The 23,002-nt window shown below is 54.1% G+C and overlaps 1 protein-coding gene across 1 annotated transcript; it reads left to right on the forward strand.

Annotated features, from left to right (window-relative positions):
• Positions 1 to 775: 775 nt before the first annotated feature.
• On the forward strand, positions 776 to 22,896 carry APBB1 (amyloid beta precursor protein binding family B member 1). The gene is made up of 15 exons (XM_081002103.1): positions 776 to 849; positions 1,862 to 1,954; positions 2,906 to 3,540; positions 9,498 to 9,679; positions 13,155 to 13,214; positions 13,317 to 13,402; positions 14,900 to 14,963; positions 16,796 to 16,933; positions 17,139 to 17,266; positions 17,980 to 18,094; positions 18,609 to 18,693; positions 20,094 to 20,177; positions 20,516 to 20,631; positions 20,717 to 20,893; positions 22,212 to 22,896. The coding sequence occupies exons 3-15, from the start codon at positions 2,952 to 2,954 to the stop codon at positions 22,377 to 22,379; spliced, it is 1,992 nt and encodes a 663-aa protein (XP_080858229.1). The 5' UTR covers positions 776 to 849; positions 1,862 to 1,954; positions 2,906 to 2,951; the 3' UTR covers positions 22,380 to 22,896.
• Positions 22,897 to 23,002: the final 106 nt, after the last annotated feature.

A 23,002-nucleotide genomic window follows, 5' to 3' on the forward strand; every position in this document is an offset into this window, starting at 1 on the left:
TACTGGGCCAACCCGGGGGCCCTGGGTTCGAGTCTCCCCACTGGGGAACGAGGCTCGCTGGGTGACCTTCAGAGTCAGCAAGTGCCTGGCAAGAACCCAGCCTACCTTACGGGGCTGTGGGGGGGATTAAATGGGGAGGGGGAGTAAGGAGACCCACGCTCGCTCCCTGGAGGAGAAGGGACGGAAGGGCAAAGCCGTCCACCCAAACTGATGCCCAGTGTCCAGAAAATCAAGCGAAACGGGGGGCGCTGTCCGTGCCCAAGCGCCCAAGGTCACGGCAGGCCGGGGGGGGGGGGGAGCTCCGCCCGTGTCGGATTTCCAGGCGACCCCCAGGGGGACCCTCTCCCCCCGCGGGAGATGGGGAGAGCGAGCCGCCGAAGGTGGCATCTCCCGTCGCCAGAGACCCGGATGAGGCGAGCCGGGTGCCCAGCTGGCACTGCCCCCACCCAGCTGGGCTAGGCACCCCCTCTGGGGTCTCCACCGGGCGGGGCGCATCGCGGTGGTGGGAGACTCGGAGGGGCGCCCCGTCGGAGACCCCCGCGCTGAGCCGGCTGCCCCCCCCCCCGCGCACCGGGAAGCCAGCTTCGGAGGCGGCCCCCGTTGCGCAGGATTTGCACCCGGAGCCTGCGGACGGGGGGGACCCCTGCAAGTGACCCCCGCCCGACGAGCCCCGGTCCTTCCCTCCCCCCCCCCACGCCGGAGCCCCTCGAGGCTCCCCCCTCCCTGCTAGCGGGCGGGGCTCGGCGGGCTCGGAAACGGAAACGACGCCTCCCCCCCCGGTTCTCCCCCTCCTTCTCCCCCCCCCGGCCGCCCCGTCTCCATCCTCACGCAGGCGCCGCGCTGCTGCAGGTACCGCGATGCAAAAAGGAGGAAAAAAGAGGGGAGGGGGTCGCTAGGGACAACGGAGCCCCCCCTCGGGGGGGTGCACGGTGGGGAGGGGGCTGCAGAGGCACCGTCGGGCGGGGGCGCCGGCGTTTCGGGATGTCTGGGCGGGGAGGGAGACGGTGCCTGCCCCCTCCTTCAAGGAGACCCCTTCCCACAAAGGGACCCCCAGGGGCATCGGGAGCAGATTCTGTGCCCCCCCCATGGGTCTGGCCTTGCGGGGTGGGGTGGGGGGCTGCACGATGACGGCCGGGGATGCCCGACCCCCCGGGAAGGGCGCGCGGGGCTCCATCCTTCTCCGGACTCCTTTCTCCGCCGACGCGCCGCCCGACTCTTGGCACCGGGGGCGGGAGAGGACGCCCCCCGTTTCCTTGGCCAGCAGGGCCGGCTTGGAGCAGACGGGGGGGGGGCACATCTGCCAGGGAAGCTGCGCCAAACCCCCTCCATCTCCATCTCCCTTCCAGGAGAGGCCTTGGATGGGGATTTGAGCAGGCGGGGAGGATGTGGGGCTGGTGCCCAGCTGGCACGGAGGGGGGAGCGGGGAGAGGCCAAGGCACCCCGCCCTAACAGGAGCAAGCTGGACTGGATGGGCTCCCTCTCAATCCAACCACTCATTTCTGGCCGCCCCCCCAAAGGGCCTGTGGGTGCCCCCTGTTCACAACTAGAGAGGAGGGGGCAGTGGGGGGGTGCTGCCCTGGTCCTGCCCCCTGCAGAGACCCCCCTCCAGGCCCTGAGCTCCCCCCCAGCGCTTGGTGGGTTCAAGGGGGGTCATGGGGGGCTTGTGGAAGGTGGCGAGTCCTGAACCAGGGGGTGCTCTGATGAATTAGGGGGTCCTGTGGGGCAGGGCAGTGGGGCCCTGGATCTCCAGGGCATTTTGCCAGGGCTCTGGGGCTGAAGGGTCTTGGGGTGGGAGGGGGCTGCTGCTTCTGGGAGACCCCCTTCTCCTGTCTCAACTGAGCTGTGCCTTTTCTGCCTCCAGGCTCTAGGGGCAGACCCTCTCCTGGCCGCTGCCCGTTTTGTGCCACCCAAAGCATGTAGTTGCCCGCTCTTCTCTCTCTCCGGCCCACGACAGGTAAGTCCAAGGGGGTGGGCAGAGGCCCCTGGGCTTAGGGCAGGGGTGAGCAGTTGCAGGGGGCTGCCGAGGTTACTCAGAAGAGAGGGGCATAGAGCATGTGCAAAGTGCAGAGGCCCATGGGAGCTGGGGGCAAAACTTTGAAGGCAGGCTGTTCTGGGGGTGCCATGACTGCAATGCCAAAGTGTCACCTTCCCTGATAACAAAGACACCCTTTTCAACAAACAATTCCAGCTCTTATCCTGAAATTGAGCTCTCAAATATTATTATTATTATATTTTCTGAATGCCAGGCCTTATGGCTAAATGCTGGCACAGTGAAGGCCTTGTGGCGGCTGGGAAATGTGTTTCCTTACCAGGATCAGCAATAATAATAATAATAATAATAATAATAATAATAATAATAATAATAATTTTATACCCTGCCCATCTGGCTGGGTTTCTCCAGCCACTCTGGGCTGCTCCCAGCAGAATAATAATAATAATAATAATAATAGCGACAAAACATCAAACACTCAAAACTTCCCTAAACAGGGCTGCCTTCAGATGTCTTCTGAAAGTCAGATAGTTGTTGATTTCCTGGAGTGTGTGATGGAATTCTGCAGAGCATGTGCAGAGTGCCTTTCCCTTTCCCCTGAGAGTTAGAGCAGACAACCTCCAGGGATCTGGTATTAGGCTCTCCGGAGAGGGAGGGGGTTGGCAGTGGAGGAGACCAGAATCGCTGCTTTGCACAGGACATTGTTAACCTGCAGAACTACCTGCCACTGGAGGAGGGAGTTGCTCTTGTGCTGGGATCCTGCTTGTTGTGGGTTTCCCTTTGGGGCCCATGCTTGGGCACTGTGAGTGAGGGTGCCGGAGTGGGGCTGAGCGCCTAAGAGGCTCCTCTCTCTCTCTCTCTCTCTCTCTCTCTCTCTCTCTCTCTCTGTCTCCTTCCTTCTTCCTTCCTTCCCAGGGCTCCCGCCATCTCCTTTCCTGCCCCCCACGGGACCCCCAGCGCCATGTCGGGCTCCCTGAGCAAGAGGGGCGACTTGGCCAACGACAACAGCTGCCTGGGCCTGAGCCTGGGCCTGGTGGCTCCCGCCGTGGGCCCGATCCTGCCCCGCAAGGGCCACTGCGCCTACAGCTGCGCTGAGCTGCAGGGGGTCCTGGGGTGCCCCCCCAGTGCGGAGGAGCCCCCCTCCAACACCAAGTGGGTGAAGGACGGGCAGAACCAGCTGCGCCAGGCGGCCGAGAGGGGTCGCGACCAGAACCGCAACGAGCTCAGCCCCCCCACCAAGGAGCTGAGCGCCCTCCTCATCCCGCTGACGGGGGACGCCCAGCGAGAGGAGGAGGAGGAAGAGGAAGACGAGGAGGAGGAAGAAGAAGAGGAGGAGGAGGAGGAGGAGGAAGAGGACTCCACGCCCGTCCAGAGCGAGCCGGCCACCGAGTCGGAGGAGCAGAGCTCAGAGAGGGCTCCTCCGCGGGGGGATCAGGGCCGCAGCGCCAGCCTCCTCTTTGGCATGCGCCACAGCACCGCCAGCGACGAGGACTCCAGCTGGGCCACCCTCAGCCAGGGCAGCCCCGCCGGCAGCTCCCCCGACGAAGCAGGTAGGGGGCCAAGGGCCAAGGGCCCCCCGCTGGAGACCCAGAAGGGGCCTGGGGGTTCCTGAAGCCGGACCCTGGCCGTGCCAAGGCAGGCGGGACGGCTCCCTACTGCCCACTCTGACTGGCAGGAGATGCCCAGGAGGGGAGGGCTCAGGGTCGTGGGTTCGAAAGATTCCTGCCTTGCAGGGGGTTAGACTGGATGACCCTCGGGGTCCCTTCTAGGATTCTAGGGTTTAAAAAAGGTTTATATACTGTCTTTTTCTCAAGGTGCTCAAGTACAGTCATACCTCGGGTTACAGATGCTTTAGGTTGCGTTTCTTTGGGTTAAGGACCGCTGAAACCCGGAAGTACCAGAACAGGTTACTTCTGGGTTTCGGCAGCCACACATGCGCAGAAGCACTAAATTGCACTTTGCACATGCGCAGAAGCGCCGAATCGCAACTCGCGTGTGCGCAGATGCGCCGCTGTGAGTTGCGGATGCTGTGGGTTGTGAACATGCAGCCCTCACGGATCACGTTTGCAACCTGAGCATCCACTGTACGTGGTTCTCCTGGTTTTCTCCTCACAACAACAAATGGATTTAAATCCAAATTTAGATGTAAATGGGAATTTAATAAATAAGAACAACAGCCCGGTGAGATAGGCTAGGCTAAGAGATGGTGGCTGGCTCCAAGGGCAGCTCAGAGGGAGTGGGGGGGCTGTGGAGACAGAGCTGCCCCCCCACGCAGAATGCTATCGTTACAAATCCTGCCTTGCAGGGGTTGGGCTGGATGACCTTTGGAGTCCCCTCCCCTCTACAGTTCTCCGGGGGGGGGCCTCTGATTTGAAGCAGGTGGGGAGAGGGAGGTCTCTCATGGCCACAGCCAGGGCCAAGTTGATGCCAAGGCAGCGAGGGGGGGGGCTTGCCCACTGGGGCTCCCTGATTCCCCCCCCCAGCTCCTGTTTTTCCATGGGGTGGGCTGTAGCGTTCCCAAAGCAAGGAAGGATTGGACTCTGATTACTAGAATACACACGAGGCTTGACTAGCAAGACTGTGGGAGGAGTGTCAATAATAATAATCCTCTCCCCCCCCCCCTTGGCCCAGGTCGTTTTATTCACAAAAGAACTTTTTACACCATGTCCGTAAGAACCAATCAGACTCCCTCTGAGCATTTCAAAACCCCACATGGGACAAAGTCAGAAAGAAACCATTTCCTACTTGAGCATGCATCTGTAGTTCAGAGTCAATAAAACAGAAATAAAAGGAGGAATGCATTCAGCAAAACCCCGGAGGTCGTAAACAGGAGAGGCAGGATGGCAGAATTCACCATCTCCTTGTAAACTCTCTTCCTAGACCTTAAGATCTATCTAAAGATTAAACCACATCAAAGTAACCTATTATCTTTATGTACTGAGGATGCCCAGGGAAGCAACTGGCCTGTGTTTAGAATGCTTATACGTGCCTGTCAGGCGTAGAGAACGCAAATGGCAGAGGTGGAGAGGCTTGTGGGATTTGATCAGAAATTATTGTCAATGAATCAAACCCAGTCAATGCAATGCTTCCATCGCGGACACAGTGGCCTGCTTCATTTTTCATAATTCCTCATAGCAATCCCACCTGACCCCCACACTCTGGATATTTGCACCCCTACAGTGGGGGGCGGGCAGGGGGCTGCCGCTGGACTCCCTGCTTCCTTGGTCTTGGGGGGGGGGCAGAGCTCAGCTCTGAGCCAGAGGCTTTTGCTGCTTCACGCCCCCCCCCGCTGCCTGGCATCTGGCTGTTGTCCTCCCCCCCCCCGGGAGCAGGGTGCCTTGGCGACGCTTCTTGCCTTGGCAGCCGTGATGTCAGTGGGTGCCTTGGGACACCCGCCCAGGAGCAGGCGGGGGGGGGCAGCCGGCGACACCCGCCCTCCGGGGCGCAAAGGGAGCAGGCGTTGGAGCTAGACGCAGCCCCCCAGCGGGGACAGGAGCCATGCGTAGCCCCAGCCAGGGTGAGCGGTGGGGAGGGGGCTCCGGGGGGGGGGGACTGGCTGGCAGGTGGGGGGAGGCCCAATTTACAGGCCTGTGGGGAGGGGGCCAAGGCAGGCGGGGAGACTCCTTGGGACCTCCCTGCCCTAGAGAAGCAGGCACTGCCCCCCCAGGACCCAGGGGTCATCTAGTCCAACTCCCCCAATAAGGGGGGGGGGGAATCACAGCTCAAGCTTAGTTCTGTGCTTGTACCCAAATTTAAAACATCTACCTCCCCACCCCCCAAAAAGTTGGCAACCACTCACTCTCTGACAGTCAAAGGAAGGGACTTTATTAGGAATTAAAGGTAGGGGGAAGCAGGCAGAAAGTTGGAACCAGTCCTTCTTTCCTGGAACATTTCCCCCGAAACATTTTGTGCATCTACGTTTGGCCTCGTTGAGGGGCAGTATTTCAGTGCAGTGGCACCTTGGTTCTCAAACTCCAAAAACCCGGAAGTGTTTCCGAACATTTTTTGGAAGCTGAACGTCCGACGCAGCTGTCGGCTATTGTTTCCGGGGCGCCTGCACCAATCAGAAGCTGTGCCTTGGTTTCTGAACATTTCAGAAGTCAAACGGACTTCCGGAACGGATTAAGTTTGGCGCTTTTCTTTTTGCTATTTATGTTGTATTTTTGTTTCCGAGGCTTTTTAGTTTAATTTGTTTTTGCGACTGTGCGGAACCCAGTTCAGCTACTGATTGATGGATTGCATGACTGCAGAAATGTTTCAAAGCCCCCCATGCAAACAAGGACTATCATCAGAGCAGATGAAAAATTAATGTTAATTTTTATCATCTACAATACTGTCTTGGTTTTTTTTTTATACTACAGTACATTGGTTATTGCTTCCATTTTAGGGATCAAGGGTCTCGTTAGATAGTACAATTCATGTTAAATTGCTGTTATAGGGGTTGTTTTTAAAAGTCTGGAACAGATTAATTCATTTTGCATTCCTTTCTATGGGAAAGTATGTCTTAGTTTTGGAACACTTTCGTTTTGAAACAGGCCTACAGAATAGATTAATAATAATAATAATAATAATAATAATAATAATAATATTTTATTTATACCCCACCCCACCCTCCCCGGCCAGGACCGGGCTCAGGGCAGCTAACACCAAATATACCATATTTTTTGCTCTATAAGACGCACCAGACCATAAGATGCACCTAGTTTTTGGAGGAGGAAAACAAGAAAAAAAATATTCTGAATCCCAGAAGCCAGAACAGCAAGAGGGATCGCTGCGCAGCGAAAGTAACGATCCCTCTTGCTGTTCTGGCTTCTGGGATAGCTGCGCAGCCTGCATTCACTCCATAAGACGCACACACATTTCCCCTTACTTCTTAGGAGGGAAAAGGTGAGTCTTATAGAGCAAAAAATACGGTAAACTACAATAAAACGTAATAGGAAAAAACAACAGTTAATTAAAATACGGCTTAAAATGCAGCCTCATTTTAGTAGTATCCCATAAATCAAGACCATAAAGGGAGGAAACATCAGATATTCACCCGAGGCAGCTATCCATGCTGGTCCTGCGTGGGCCAGCAAAAAAGCCATGGGAAGATTTATATACCAAATCCCATATAAGGGGTCAGGCTGTGCCCTGGCCAAAGGCCTGGTGGAACAGCTCTGTCTTGCAGGCCCTGCGGAAAGATGTCAAGTCCCGCAGGGCCCTGGTCTCTTGTGACAGAGTGTTCCACCAGATGGGGCCACGGCTGAAAAAGCCCCGTCTCTGGTTGAGGCCAGCCTAACCTCCCTGTGGCCCGGGATCTCCAAGATGTTTTTATTTGAAGACTGTAAGGTCCTCCATGGGACATACCAGGAGAGGCGATCCCATAGGTACGAGGGTCCTAGGCCGTGAAGGGCTTTAAAAGTTAAAACCAGCACCTTAAACTTAATCCTGTACTCCACTGGGAGCCAGTGCAGCTGGCAAAGCACTGGGTGAATGTGATCCTGCAGCGAGGACCCCGTAAGGAGTCTCGCCGCAGCATTCTTGACGCCTCCCTTTCCATGGAGGCGCAGGTTACAGCAACAGCCAAGGCAACATTTTTCCACCTTTGCCGCATCAAGCAGTTGGTCCCTTACCTTTGCCGCCCCAAACTGGCCAAAGTGATCCATGCGATGGTCACCTCCAGGCTTGACTACTGTAATCTGCTCTAGGTGGGGCTGCCCTTGAAGGAGTACCCCTAAACATTTTTTTAACAGAAAAAGCACTTATCGGAAGAGAAAACAAACTCCAGCGCTGTGGCTCTAGATATGAGCTCATCATAGAATTGCAGAGTCAGAAGGGACCCCAGTGGTCATCCAGTCCAACCCCAGGCGATGCGGGAATCTCAGCTTGAGAAACCGGGACAGATCAGCTGCCCAGCCTTTGGGAGTCCTGCCTTGCAGGGGGTTGGACTAGATGACCCCGGGGTGCCCTCTGACTCTGCCATTCCCTGACCCCTTCCCTGTGGGGTGGAGATTGGCTGGCAGGCGGCTGGGAGGCCGAGGGGGCCAGATCCCAGGGATTGGGGTGGGGGTTCTATCTGCCCTCCCCCCGTCCTGCCCTCCCCCCTGGCTGCTTCACCCCAGTGCACTGCCTCCGTTTTGGGTGGGGCAGGTGGGGGCAGGCGGCCCCCTTTCCTTTTTTTTTAAAAAAAAACTTTATTGAAGAAATTTTAACATAATCAAAGTTCAAATTACATTTTACAATTTCAATTAACCCCGCCCCCCATGACTTCCCCCAACCTCCTTCCCTGGTTTAGAACATATTTACAGTGGTGCCTCGCAAGACGAAATTAATTCGTTCTGTGATTTTTTTCGTCTTGCGAGTTTTTTCGTCTTGCGAAGCACAGTTTCCATTTTTTCAAAAAAGTCTTCAAAAACCTCAAAAAAGGCTACCACACCGCGTGCTATGAGTTGCTTCTCGAAGTCAAGTCGCAACTGCACCTCTTCAAGCAATGCACCCTGTATTACTGTAACGGTTTTAAGAAAAAGGAAACAAACTTGCAAGACGTTTTCGTCTTGCGAAGCAAGCCCATAGGGAAATTCGTCTTGCGAAGCAACTCAAAAAACCAAAAACTCTTTCGTCTTGCGAGTTTTTCGTCTTGCAAGGCATTCGTCTTGCGAGGTACCACTGTATTTCTTCTGCTTATACTTTGATATACCTTTTTAAAAAAATCATATTTATATTTTCTATTGTAAGTGTATTACTCAAATCCTGCAAGTGATTTTTTTGCAATGCATCGTTTCTGCATATACATCATAAAAGGTTCTCAATCTTTTTTGAAGTCATTCTTGTCCTTCTCTTTGAGTCTCTCCCTTAACTTTGCCATTTCCGCGTCTTCCATAAACTTTTCTTACCAATGTTCTTTCAATGGTATTTCATCACTTTTCCGTCTTTGGGCTAATAAGATTCTAGCCGCTGTTGTTGCACACATAAATAAATAATTTCTTCTTTTTTAAAAAAATCATTTTTATTAATTTTCCAATAAAAAACAGCCAATCATCATATCATAATCCAACTAAAACAAGAAAATAAAATTAAAAAAAGACCAAATTGTAATCCAAATTATAATTATTAATTTTTTGGGGCTCCCCATAGTCTGGACCTCTGAAGCATATCTCCAAATCTTCAGTCCTGCCTCTCCTTGTTGTTTTCATATTTTCCACATCCCGAATTTAATGCATTAAAGTTCTCTGTCGCTGGCTCTACAATTCTCAATCATGTCATAAATCATATATCCTTTCATCCGTCGAATACTGCTTTCTTTCTGTATATATATATTTTTCCAACTGTCTGTTTGCCAGCGCAGCTTTCCCTGACCCCATTCCAATCTTCTAATCTGGCCTGTTGTCCAAACCTTTCTTTTGAAATTTAATGACACAGTACCTTCCACGTTGAATAAATAAAATTTTCTTGTCTTTGGGTATATCTTACTCTAATGTGCCTCGCAGAAATGCCCCAGAGCTGACTCACCCCTCTCTCTCCGCAGACTCCTTCTGGCTGTGCAACTCGCTGGAGACGGACTCCGACCTCCCGGCCGGATGGATGCGGGTTCAAGACACGTCCGGGACCTATTACTGGCACATCCCGACCGGCACCACCCAGTGGGAGCCCCCCTCGGGGGGCGGGGGCAGCGACTCCCCGGGAAACACCCCCTCCAAGGAGAGGCAGGTGAGGAGGAGTCTGGAGCAGAAGACCAGCCGGGGCCGGACGGGGCTTGGAGGCGGCCCTCAGCTCCGGAAGGGAAGGGGGCCCTTTCCGTGTCCAGCTCTCCTTTGCCCACAAGAAATGGTCGCTGTTTTTTGTGTTGAATATTTGCTCGATGGCCATTGCTGGACCTCACAGGGATCTCAAGCCATTTGCACATCACAAAAGATGTACCGTATTTTTCGCTCTATAAGACGTACCTTTCCCCTCCAAAAAAGTAAGGGGAAATTTGTGTGCGTCTTATGGAGCGAATGCAGGCTCCATGGCTTCAGCGAAAGCAACAGGAAGCCGCTGCGCTCCGGAGGCTTTGCGTTGCTTTCTCTGAAGCCTGGAGAGCGAGAGGGGGCGGTGCGCACCGACCCCTCTTGCTCTCCTGGCTTCGCTTCGCTGGGGAGGTGCTGCGCAGCTTTCCCTCTCTGCGCAGCGCCCCTTCAGCGAAGTGGGGCTCCGTTTCTCCTGCCGCTTTGCTGAAGGGGCGCTGTGCAGAGAGGAAGAGAATTTTTTTTTCTTGTTCTCCCCCTCTAAAACTAGGTGCGTCTTATGGTCAGGTGCGTCTTATAGAGCGAAAAATACGGTATTTTATCAAAGTAATTGATATAGAATTGAGCAAAGCGGTGCTATTTGAGGGAGCAGGCGAGCAGGCGCGGCTCATGACTTACATCGGTGGTGTCCAAACCTTTTTCAAAGAGGGCCAGATTATTTGATGAAGTGAAGGACCATGAGTTGTTAAAGTTGAAGTTGTTGAGGTTTTTTTGAGGCTTTTAGCCCCAGGAAATAAACTTCCACAGGGGCTGAATTAGGCCCCTGAAACGGACTTTGGACATGCCCGACTTACATCCTAGGAGCCATACAACACAAAACACAGTTGCTGCATGTAAGTTTTATTTTATTGGTTTTTCATCTTATATTTTGGACATCCAGTTTTTTCTCCCTTTAATCTTTTGGGGGCCCCCAAGAGTCAGTGGCGGAGGAAGGGGGGCAGTCCTCCCCGGGTGCCATCTCTGAAGGGGTGACAAGAAGGCACCCCGAGGGGGACTCGCTCCACCGCGGCCCATCGCACCGCCGCAGCCACATGCGGAGGATCCTCCGCTCATGGCTGCACCCTCCACCACAGCCTGTATGGCGCTTGAGCATTGCTGTCGGCAAACCACCTGGCGGCGCATGTGCATACGCTGTATGTACGGCGCATGCGTGGTGCTGCACGAGTGCCTTACGGACAGCGGCAGGATCCCTCTGCCACCGCCGCAAGCGGAGGATCCCGCCACCGTCTGTACGGCGCACACATGCATGACACGTAGCAGTACGTGCATGCGCCGTATGTAGTGGTGCGCATGCATGTGCGCCGGGCGATTTGCCCCAACATCCTGCACTGGGGGCCGGTTCTCCTTCCTTCACCCCTGCCAAGAGAGTTTGGCCCTAAGCTACTGCTTGTTTAGCTTAGACATAAATCCGTCCCTGAGCTCTTTCGCAGGCTCAGTTTAAGCACTGCAGGTCTAGGGCAGCTTACAATTTTAATAAATATGAGATAAAATAATAAATAAAAAATAATTATAATTCCTAAGGGGTATAGGAACTCTCTTGTGACACTTTTTCTTCTCATAAAATATATTTTTATGAAAGATTTAGTTTACAAAAATACGCGCATTGTCTCTTTTTCCACGTTGCGTTTTCTACAGATCAGTTTGATTTGTGGTGAGACGTTAGAGTTACGCCTTACGCCGCACTTTCAGTCAATGGCCCTCCTTCTCGGGAGGCCTGCCAATTCTGGGCTCGAGCCGTTTCTAAAACCCCTTTCAATGTTACGTATTTATTTGTTAGATTTGTACACCAGCCTTCATTGTGAGGTCTCAGGGCAGCTGGCAGAATAAAATACAGGACAAGAGGAACTAAATAAGTAAATCAAAAGAGCAGGACAATATGCCCACAGTCCCTGTGCAGCCCTGGGCTGTGTGGATGGGGTTGGCTGGTGGTTTTTTTTTTTTGAGAAAAGCAATTTCTCACCACGTAAACCAGAGGAAAATCAAAATCAAACGACAAACAGAAGCTTTAATTAAGAGAAAATGCTTAATGCTGGCCCCACCCTCTTCCCTCCCCTGGCAGGAGACCCAAAGAGGGCAGCTCTGCGTGGCTGGTGTTTAATTGAGCTTTTAATATTCTCTTGGGAGTGGGTGGGAAAGCCAGACGGATGGGTGGCCTATAAATAAGAAAGTTATGATTATGTTGATGGTAAATTGAGGGGACTTTGGGTGTGGGGGGGCACTTCCTTTGTGCTTCACTTGCTCTGGGCTGCTTCTGTAGAAGCGGAGATCTGCCAAAGGGACCCCCAAAGGTCCTCTAGTCTCACCCCAGCAATGCAGGGATGGCAGCTGAAGCAGCCCTGACAGGCCAACACCCAAACTCTGTACCTCGCAGAGTCGTTCTCTCTTCTTCTTTTTAAAAGTTCCTTTTGTTCATTTTCACTTTTACCATTTGACATCTGTTGAAACCAGGAACGGGGGGGGGGGGGGCAGTTAAATGACTCCCCACCAAACCCCAACCACAGTCTCTAAAAAGTAGTCTATAAAACTATAAAACTTTTTTTAAAAAAATAATTTTTATTAAGTTTTACAATTATATATTCGCCACAATAAATTTTGTGCCCACTTAATCAATACTCATTTAACCTCTTCATCCTTGGTTTCCCACTCTAATAATATTTATACATCTTCTCCAACAATTTAGTATTATCTCCTATAATTTCCCCTTGGAATCTGGATAAAATATAGCGAAATCCTTTCTTTTTATTTTCTTCATTTAATTGACAATATTGCAACCCATCATGTACATAATTGCTCATCTCTTCAAGATCCTTCAGCGTTAATTTCCCCTCTGTTTCTGTTAACAGACCTCTAGATGTCGCCATTTTTCTTCCCTATTTGTTTTTCTAATTGAGGTTGCTTCTGTTGGAGACAACCGTCTTTTGTTCTAATAAACCTTTGTGTTTCCCCCATACTTTAAAAAGTGATCTCCTAATTAAATGATTATGGAATTCTTTATGTACCGTATTTTTCTGTCTATAAGACGCTCCCTATTTGGGGGGGCTCCAAATTAAGAAAACACTGGCTCAGCACTACCCGTGTATAAGACGAGCCCCAATTTTAAACCTAATTTTTTTGTAAAAAAACCCCTAGTCTTATACACGGAAAAATATGGTACTTTCCCTTTATTATACCATAGACACGCATGCTAACCAAACCTATTATCACGTCCTTCCAGGTCTATCTTAGAGTAATTCTCAGCCCTCTCAAGGATGTTTGAGAACTTCTTGGGGGGGGGGAGCAAGTAAACTCACCTGCCGGTGGTGGGGCAGCCCCATAGACCCCTCCCTTTGCTTGTGCTGAGCGAAGAGGGGCAGAGAGGGGCTGTTCTTCCACACCTGACCCCCCCTGCACCTTTGCAGCTCACCTGGATGGAGTTTGGGCAGGCTGAGCCCTCGGAGGAAGCCGCTGCCTTCTGGAAGGTGAGAGGCTGGATGGGGGGGCGAGGGGGTGAGGGAGGGGGTGGGGCTGACCTGGGGGGCTCCTTTCTCACGGTGTCCCCTTTTCCGCTGTGCTCTCTGCAGGACGTCCCGTCAGAAGAGGGGGTCCCAGAGCCCCAGGAGGACAAGAAGGGCACGCTTGGCTTGTGCTTGGGGTCCCCCAGCAACTGGTGAGTGGGGCGGGAAGGGGGGCCCCCCAGGAGGGAAGATTCACTGTTTGCACGACCCACTAAGAAGGATGATAACGCGACACGATTCAGAACAGGGACAATTGAGTGCACATTTATATGCAGTGGGACCTTGGTTCTCAAACTTGATCTGTTTCGGAAGTCCGTTCCAAAACCAAGATGCGCTTTCCCATAGAAAGTACAGTGGAACCTCGGGTTACGTACCTCTCTGGAAATGTAACCTTCAGGTTACGAACGTGGCAAACCAGGAAGTACCGTATTTTTTGCTCTATAAGACGCACCAGACCAGAAGACGCACCTAGTTTTTGGAGGAGGAAAACAAGAAAAAAAACATTCTGAATCTCAGAAGCCAGAACAGCAAGAGGGATCGCTGCGCAGTGAAAGCAGCAATCCTTCTTGCTGTTCTGGCTTCTGGGATAGCTGCGCAGCCTGCATTCGCTCCATAAGACGCACACACATTTCCCCTTACTTTTTAGGAGGGAAAAAGTGAGTCTTATAGAGCAAAAAATACGGTATTTTTCCAGGTTTCGCTCCGCGCGAATGCGCAGAAGCACTTTACATGCCACACACAAGCGCAGAAGCGGCGCCTCTGGATACAGATTTTTCAGGGTGCGCATAGACCCCCGGAACGAATTAAATTCGTATCTAGAGGTACCTCTGTAATGCAAAATGAATACTTTTAAAAACAAGCCCTAAAACAGCAATTTAGCATGATTTTTTTCTATCTAACGAGATAGATAAAATGAAAAATGAAAGCAATAAACAATATACCGCAGTCACACAATCAGTCAATCAGTAGCTGAACTGGGTTCCACACAGTCACAAAAAGAAAGCAAAAAAGAGCCACGAAAATGCAAAATAAATAGTAAAAACAGACAGACCTCAGCGTAACACTCAAAACGGAGCACGTTCGGCTTCTGAAAAAAGTTTGCAAACTGGAACACTTACTTCTGGGTTTGCAGTGTTTGGGTTCCAAGTTGTTTGAGTACCAAGGCCTTTGAGAACCAAGGGACCACTGTAGAATCAAATTTAAACGATTCAGTTCAATTAAGCCAAATGGACGAACTTGACCCAGGGATGCCGGCTTTTCAAAGACCGAGAGCCATTTATGTCTCCAGAGCCCCCCTTCCTCTCAGCTCCCCCCAAGTAATCTTACCCCCCACTTTCTGGACCCCTGGTCTATGGGACGCAACTCCCAACGGGGACTGAGGCTCCTTCCTTGCAAAATGGGGTGCAGTCGGGGGGTCTGGCCTGTGGCAAACTCCCCCCCGGCTGCTCTGGGCTCCGGCAGCTCCTTCTCCCCCCACTTTCCAAGGGACTTGGAGGTCCAGTTCAGGCAGCTGCTTTCCCTGTGTGTCTGGGCTCCATTGCTCCCCGGTCAACGAAAGGCTCTCTGCACATGCCCCAAGGAAGCCTGCCGTGTCCTCTGCCGCCTCTGGCTCCAACTGTGACCCTGACTTTGCCGCTTCCTTTCCCCAGGTCTTCCCTGGAAGAGGGGGGCGAGGAAGAGGAGCAGTTCCTGGGCGTCTCCCAGGGGTCCAAGGTAAGGTGGGCTTGCCGGGGGGGGGGGGTCCCAGCCATGGGACGGGGAAGGGTCTGCTCTTGGCCTTAGGGCATTTGGGGGTGGGAAGAGGAAAGGGGGCCACTCTCTTCCTATGGCACTAAGGGGGGGGGACACCAGCTGCAGCAGGCCAACATAAAACCAGACAATTTCTTTAAAAAATAGTTATTAAGTTTCCATTTTATCACCTTTAAACAAATCCTTAATATACTCATTGCATAATATACTCAGGCTGTCTTACCCATAGGCACTAGGGGTGCGGGGCACCTGGGCGCCCGGCTCTCAGGGGCGCCAGGCCGAGAGTCTGAGGCCGAGATTTGGAGTCTGGGGATTGGGAAGAGCCGAGAGCTGCTGCCGAGTGGAGCAGAGCCCGTCGGAGCACCGCAGCTCTTCTGCTGTGGGCAAGCAAGGCACTGAGGCAGCCGGCTGGCTCCCTCCTCCTGTGTGCCTGGGATTGGTGGGCTGTTGAAAGGCCCCCCACGAGGCGCCCAGCTTCGCTCAGTTGCTGCCACTTCCGCCTTGGGCTCGACTTTTGTTTTTGCACTGGGCTCTGCTTGCTGCCCCCCCCCGGTGCCCGGCCCACCTCCACCACTGCCTCGGGCTCCTCTGTTGATGGTGGTGAGGTGGCTGGCCAGGGCAGCTCTGCCGTGTCAACAACTTTGGGGTTCCCCCCTAAAAAAAGGTTAACAACTGTGGGCAACCTGGGGGAGGGCGTGGGCAGATCTTTGCACCCCGGCGCCGCATATCCTTAAGATAGCCCTGGTCTCAGGTTTGGGAGAGGTTGGGGCAATGGGGGCACCTCTCGGGGGTCCTGGGGGCCAGTGCCAGAGCCCCCACAGGCCAGGGCTCCAACGCAGGTTCTGCCTGAGCCTCGGAAGCAGCTTCCGGTAGAAACTGGAAGTCGCCTTGTCTTCCTTCCATGAAAGGAGGACAAGGTTGCAAGCAGAGAAGAATGAATCGTCCAGATGATGGACTCTACTCTGCCGAAAGGGCAAAATGGGCAGGGAGAATCAGAAACCAAGAAGATAAGAGATTTATTAAGGAATGGGGGAAATTTATAGATTATCTTAGGGATCACTGTACGCAGTTAGCAGGATTAATATAACACTTGTAAGGTAATAATTCTGGGGTTATAAATGGAAATTTGAATATTAATATAAGATGCAGTGTATAATGTAATACTATGGAAACAGGGCTGGATTTTGGTTTGATGTGGCTCTCGGCTCCGGAAGGGAATGGGGCCCTTTCTATGTCCAGCTGTCCTTTGTCAACAACAAATTGCCGCTGTTTTTTGTGTTGAATATATGCTAGATGGTAATTTAGGGACCTAATAGGTATCTCAAGCCATTTGTGCAGAACAAAATATGTATTTTATCAAAGGAATTGCTGAACAAAAATACAATTACGAAGAAGTATATTTTTGGGGGACCCCCAAGAGAGGGGCCCCCTAAACTATAGCTTGTTTAGCTTATACATAAATCAGGCACTGATTGGAAATCTTGGGGGAGCAGAGGGAAGTCGAAGGATTCAGAGAATCCTGTTTATGTATAAAATTAATTATATTTGAGTGTGAAAGTTATTTGTAAAAATTGAAGAGGAGAAACTGGAAGTCACGTCGGAGGTATTGTCAGGCCCCCAGTGTGACCCCCAAGGGCTCCCCTGTCACCAGGAGATGACGTCACAATGCCATGACATCATGTTACCTCTTGGATGTCACTGGGCACCCATATCTGGGGCCCAAGTTGCTGCCCTGGGCTGGGAGACTTCCCTGGGGGGGCCCACTTGACCCAGCTTGCCTCTGTCCCCCCCCCCAGTGCTTCTCGGTCCGCTCCCTGGGCTGGGTGGAGATGTCCGAGGAGGAGCTGACCCTGGGCAGGAGTAGCGTGGCCGTCAACAACTGCATCCGGCAGCTGGCGGGGCAGAACCCGGACCTGGGGGGCTCCTGGGAGGAGGTGAGTCCTGCTGGGGGGGGGGAGATCCCTAGGGCTGCAAATGTGGGCGGGGGCAGCCTTCACCGGGCGGAGGAGAAGAGGGGTGGTTTGGATGAGTCTTGGGTGCCCCCTCCTCTGCCCACAATGCCTGTAGGGCTGCAGGGGGGGGGTTCCTGTTGGGGAAGGGGCCTCTGTGCAGCTGTGACCCCCTCCCCCCTCCCCGCAGGGCAAGGCGATGCTCCTGGTCTTGGAGAACGAGACCCTGAAGCTGCTGGACCCTGAGGAGCAGCTGGTCCTGCACAGCCAGCCAGTCGTCACCATCCGCGTCTGGGGGGTCGGGAGGGACAGCGGAAGGTAGGGGGGCACCCTGTGGGGAGGGGGGCAGGGAGGGGTCCCCTTTCCTCTGGCCCCCAAGTCGGCCGGCCAGCTGCTTGGGCATGGAATCCTAGAAGGGGGCCCTGAGGGTCCTATAGCCCACCCCACTGCAAGGGAGGGAGGGGAAGGGGTGGGGCTGCCCCACTGCCTCCAGAGTCTGCCCCCCCACCTACCTAACTCTGACTGCTCTCTTCTCTTTCGCACTCGCTCCCTTGGGGATCCAGGGAGAGGTAGGTAGCTCTGCCCAGAAAACATCCCCCCTTTCCTTTCAGTTCTTTGTGAGCACCCCTCTTCTCACCACAAAAAACATTCCATTGTGAACAATTGAAAGTGGCAGCCCCCCTTGACCCCTGCCTGCTCATCTTTGAAAGGGATCCTTTTTTATGGGGGTGGGGGCGACCTTGTTGGGAAAGGCAGAGGCCCCCCCCCGTGCTGCCATCTTCACCCCCAAGAGGCGCCACAACAGGGCCTTCTCTGTGGTGCCCCCTTTTGCAGAATACTCTCCCTGTGAGAGGCCCACCAGGCGGAAACTTCCCTCCATGCCCATTCATGAGTGTGCTTTCGGGGGGGGGCGTTCTAATTTTTAACTGGTTGTGTTTCGTAATGTCAGGGGGCTTTGAGACTCTTTTGGCGCAAAGCGAATGAGAGACGTGATAAATAAGAACCCCCCCCGTGTGTGTCCCCCCCCCCAGGGATTTTGCTTACGTGGCCCGGGACCAGCTGGCCCAGATGCTGAAGTGCCATGTCTTCCGCTGCGACTCCCCAGCCAAGGACATTGCCACCGGACTCCACGAGATCTGCTCCAAGGTGACGCCTGAACCCCCCCCATGATACCCACCCCCTTTAGCTCCAGAGCAAGAGCCCCCCCCCCGGACAGGGCTTAGGAAGCAGCCCAGGATTCATGGCAGGGGGGCTGTATGGTGATGGATCCCTGCTCATGGGACCCCACCCCCGAGGAAGGGCATGTGGGTCGGGGGGGCGGAGGAATCACCCTTGCCCCCCCCAGAGCTCCTGCAGGAAAAGCCCAGGACCTGGCAGAACTTAGTGCTCCGAGGCTCCGCTTCCTCCTTTAAAATGCAAAAAGCAGGTTTCTAGACCTCATTGCCAAGCAAGCCAGGTGGCCAGGGGGTGGGGGTGGGCTTCAGCTCTGTGCCCCCAAAGGGGTTTTCTGCTGCTCTTCATGCAGCGCTGGGGGGGGGGAATCTGCGTTCAGGTCCCCCCTGCTGACCCTCCTTTTGCTCTGCGATTCCTGCATTGTTGCGGGTTGGGCTAGATGACCCACGGGACCCCTTTGAACCCTGCAATTGTTCTGCCATTCTAGATCATGACGGAGCGGCGGAACGCCCGGCCCCCCCTGAACGGGCTGTCCCTCGACCACTCCAAGATGGTGGACATCCCCTTCCAAGGTAGCTTTGGGGATGGGGGGGGGACAGGCCAGGGGGAGTATTCTGGCCACCGTTTTCATTTTATAATATATAAAGAACAGAGAACAGTTATAACAACAGATGAACATTAAAAGACGAAAAAGTTCAAAATAGACACGCCAAATGGGTCCGGTTGCATTTGGGTGAAAATAGCAGAGTCCTGCTAAAGAATATCAGTCTGGTTCTGGGTTCCCCAGGCTTGGGGAAAAGGGTTGCCTTGGAAACACACTGTATTTTTCCGTGTATAAGACTATATCCCCCCCCCCCCCCATTTTTTAAGTTTGAAATTGGAGGTCGTCTTATACATGGAATGTTGCAATTATTTATTTCTACATTTTGGGGTCAAAAAATAGGGGTCATCTTATACATTGGAAAATACGATATATGTTATGAAGGAATCCTATAAAAGGTGCCTGGAGGTTCTAGTCCTCACTGAAGCCTCGTCAGATTTTCTCCAGGACAGCTCTTTTGCAGAGTGAGCAATGGTCCGATTTGGGGCTGGTTCCTGTTGGGATACAAGTCAGGGTGGCCATATTCCGAAGAGCAAAAAAGAGACACTTTTGTAGGTGGGGGAGAAAAGAAAAATAGTATTGATTGTGTGTGCGTGCGGTAAAAGATAACAAGTGTATTGAAATATTTAAAAATGGTTATTAAAAACGAAAATGACATACCCTCCAACATTTTGTGAGATCAATTCAGGGCACCCCCCCCCCCGCAATCCTGTGTCTCTGTCGCTCCCCCCTCCTTCCCTTGGCTGCCTGCGGCCTCCTTGCTCCTTGCTCACGAGACGCTGGATCCCCAGACAAGGCCAGACTGAGCAGCCCCAGGAAGGAGAAAGGCGACCAAAAATGAAAATAAAGGCCATGATATTTTGCAAAATTTTAAAAAATCCACCCGGATGGTGATTTTACCTTTGACAAAGAGGAAATGCCCAGGAAAATAGGGATGTTTGGCAACCCTATTCCAAGTCTGTGCTGCCAGGATGAGGCCAATGCCTTGGACACCTGTGTTGGCATCCCCAGAAAGATCCAGCAAGCTTAATTTGGAAGAACAAGCCCTGGTTCTGCTTCCGCCAAAATTAAATCCCAAAATCTCGCACAGGCAAACCTTCCACCCTAAAAGGAACCCCGGGTCTCCCCTGCAGTTGATGTCAAATGGATTTGCCCAGGACGCCTTTGGGGGGTCAAGGAGCTGTGCCCCCCAAGCCAAATTGGTACCTGTTGGGCAGAGGGGACCCGGGGGGGTCCTTGCCCAGCCCCCATTTGCGCCCGCAAGAGGCATCTTGTGCCCCAGGCTCACTTCCAGGCACGCCTTCTGCCCCCCAGTGCCCCAGATGTGTGTTTTTTCGCTTCTCACGGCCGTTTCCGCTCTCCTCCCCCCAGTTGAGTTTCCAGCCCCCAAAAGCGAATCTGTGCAGCGGTTCCAGGTCTTCTACTTGGGGAGCGTCGTCGTGGCCAAGCCTGTGGGTAAGGAGGGGGGGCGGGGGAGCCAGTCTCATGGGGCTGGCCAGGACCAGGGAGAGACCCGGGTTCGAATCGTTGACCGGGAATCTCACCGGGCGGGACCTCGAGGGCCGGGCATGCTCAGCCTAGCGGACCTTGCAGGGGGGCTGTGAGCACAAAATGGGGAGAAGCTTGCAGGTTCGATCCCCATTTGGGACAAGGGGTTATTCCTCTGGGAGCTGGTGGGGCTGGTGGGAAATCCTTTTCGGTGCGCCCCCCCAGTGGATGCTGCTGTGTAGCCCTTGCCTGCCCCACCTGGGGGGCTCTGGGCCTGCTTGCCAACCTCTCTGCCTCCCCCCCAGGCATGGACGTCCTCAATGCCGCCCTGGACGTGGCGCTGGCAGAGGGGGCCAGAGAGCAGTGGACCCCTGCCCAGGTCAGCGTGGCCCCTGCCACCCTCACCCTCACCCACCAGCAGGTGAGTGCCCTCTGGTCCCCGGGGGGAGGGCAGGGAGGAGGGGGAGGATGACGGCAAGGCCTGACCCCCCCGCTTTTCTCCCCAGACGGAGGGGGTGCTGTGCGAGTGCAGAGTGCGGTTCCTGTCCTTCATGGGCATCGGGCGGGACGTCCGCACCTTCGCCTTCATCATGGCTGCCGCCCCGGGAAACTTCCGCTGCCACATGGTCTGGTGCGAGCCCAACGCTGCCGGCCTGAGCGAGGCCGTCCAGGCTGCCTGCATGGTAGGTGCCCCCCCCTCACACCTGCCTTGCACCCCCCCATAGCTCAATATCACGTCTGGCAGCAGCTGGCATCGTCCGCGGCTTGTGGGAATGTTGTGGGTGGCAGGACAGGAGATATTGATTAATATTACCCTGCCCAACTCGCTCTAAGCAGAGTGTATTCCGTATTTCACAGCAAGAAGCTAGTTGCAGATTTGTTAGAACAGGGGTCAGTAAACTTTTTCAGCTGGGGGCCGGTCCACTGTCCCTCAGACCTGGTGGGGGGCCAGACTATATTTTGAAGACAAAAAATGAATGAATTCCTATGCCCCACAAATAACCCAGAGATGCATTTTAAATAAAAGCACACATTCCACTCATGTAAAAACACGCTGATTCCCGGACTGTCCACGGGCCAGATTTAGAAGACGATTGGGCCAGATCCGGCCCCCAGGCCTTAGGTGGCCTACCCATGCGTTTTAGAATCTCTTAAGTTCTATTATTCCTGGCAACATCCCTTTGATCCCCTCCTAAAAGAATAAAGGCACCCCAGTCTGGTTCATAAGTAACAAAAAGAAGTTGACTCACGGTCAGGCAGAGCAGAATGTGATCCCTGAAGGCAGGCTTAAGACTTAATAAATAGAAATAGGTTTACCCCATATGGGAGACAACCCAGGGGCGACTGGCTGAGAGCAGGAAGCAGAACAAGGACCCAAAATAAGGGAGGGGGCTTTTGGCCTTGGACCAGGTCTGGAAAGGTCATCACCACCTTCCTTAGGCATGTCCAAAGTCCGCTTCGGGGGCCTAATCCGGCCCGCCAGTCGATTTAATCCAGCCTCCGTGGCAGTATATGTCCTGGGGTGAAATCCTAAAGAAAGCTCAACAACTAACAACTTTGGGGTAAACTTCAATCCTCAGCAACTTTGGTCGGCCCTCACACCTGTTCACTTCATCAAATCTGGCCCTCTTTGAAAAAAGGTTGGGTACCCCTGACCCACCTGGTCACACGCAAGGAAGGATGCTCCATCCAGGTGTGACAGGAAGTTTGCCTGGCTGGACCAACATCCCCTGCATGTCCCCTCTAGCAAAACAAGGAATGTTGTACTTGACTGCTCCAGTGCATTACATCCCACAAGTGACCCTCTGGCCGCATTTTTGCCATGCGCCCTGTGGGGGGCAGGAGGTCCTGGGCGGGCAGGGACTGGGGGGGAGGGGGGGCTCGGCTGCCGCCACCTTCACTGCCCCTTCGGATCCTGGAACTGCCGAGTTGGAGGGCCCCCCAGGGGTCACCCAGCCCACCCCCTCGCCGTTGGACTGCCACCCGCTTCCTCTCTTGTAGCTGCGCTACCAGAAGTGCTTGGACGCCCGGCCCCAGACCACCAGCTCCTGCCTGCCGGCCCCCCCGGCCGACTCCGTGGCGCGCCGCGTGGGATCCACCGTCCGGAAGGGGGTGCAGAGCTTGCTGGGGAGCCTCAAGCCCAAGCGCCAGGGGGCTCAGACGCCATGAGCGCCCCCTCGCCAGGCCCGCTGCGGGGCCAGCAGGAGGGTCCACACGGGGGCCCTTGTCGGATGAGGTCGGCCCCCCCATCAGCCCGGCAGCTCTTGTCCCCCCAGACCCCCCTTGGGGAGAGCGAGTGTGCGAGGTGCGTATTTATGAGGCGCGAGTGCGAGTGTGAGAGAGAGGAACGCTGTGGCTCCCTGACGTGAGCTGCCGGGGGAGCGAGGGGGTCACATATCTAGGGTGCCTCTCCCGGGGGGGGCCAGCTGCGGCCTCATCCCCCCCCCCAAGTCGGGGCACCTGATCTTAAGCTGCTGCTTTTAATAGGATATGAAAGTGGAGGCTGGGGGGTTATTTGGGGGTCCCTGCCCTAGTGGGGGGCACTTGCACCATTGCTGTGTCTCCCCAGGGGTGGCCCCAGCGGATGGAGGCCCTCATGGGGGGGGGGAGTGGAGGCCCCGGCCGTCTCTGCTATAAGAAGAGATCTCTGTGTTGTACTAAAACTCAATAAACTTGGTTCCCCTGATGTGGCTCCTTCTTGTGAGGGGGGGCAGAGGGAGGGGGCCCCCCGGCACGATCATGTCCTCCTGGAGATCCCTGGTGAGACTGCATCTGGGGTTCTGGGCACCGTT

The sequence above is a fragment of the Podarcis pityusensis genome (assembly GCF_964106645.2).
Source record: "Podarcis pityusensis genome assembly, chromosome: 4".
Taxonomy (NCBI): Eukaryota; Metazoa; Chordata; class Lepidosauria; order Squamata; family Lacertidae; genus Podarcis; species Podarcis pityusensis.

Bases quoted from the DNA above. Each gene is read 5' to 3' on its own strand.
- APBB1 (XM_081002103.1), top strand. From the start codon at position 2,952: ATGTCGGGCTCCCTGAGCAAGAGGGGCGACTTGGCCAACGACAACAGC. The intron at 9,680-13,154 runs GTGAGGAGGAGT...GCACCTTTGCAG, and splicing joins CCCCCTCCAAGGAGAGGCAG to CTCACCTGGATGGAGTTTGG. The intron at 18,095-18,608 runs GTGACGCCTGAA...CTGCCATTCTAG, and splicing joins TCCACGAGATCTGCTCCAAG to ATCATGACGGAGCGGCGGAA.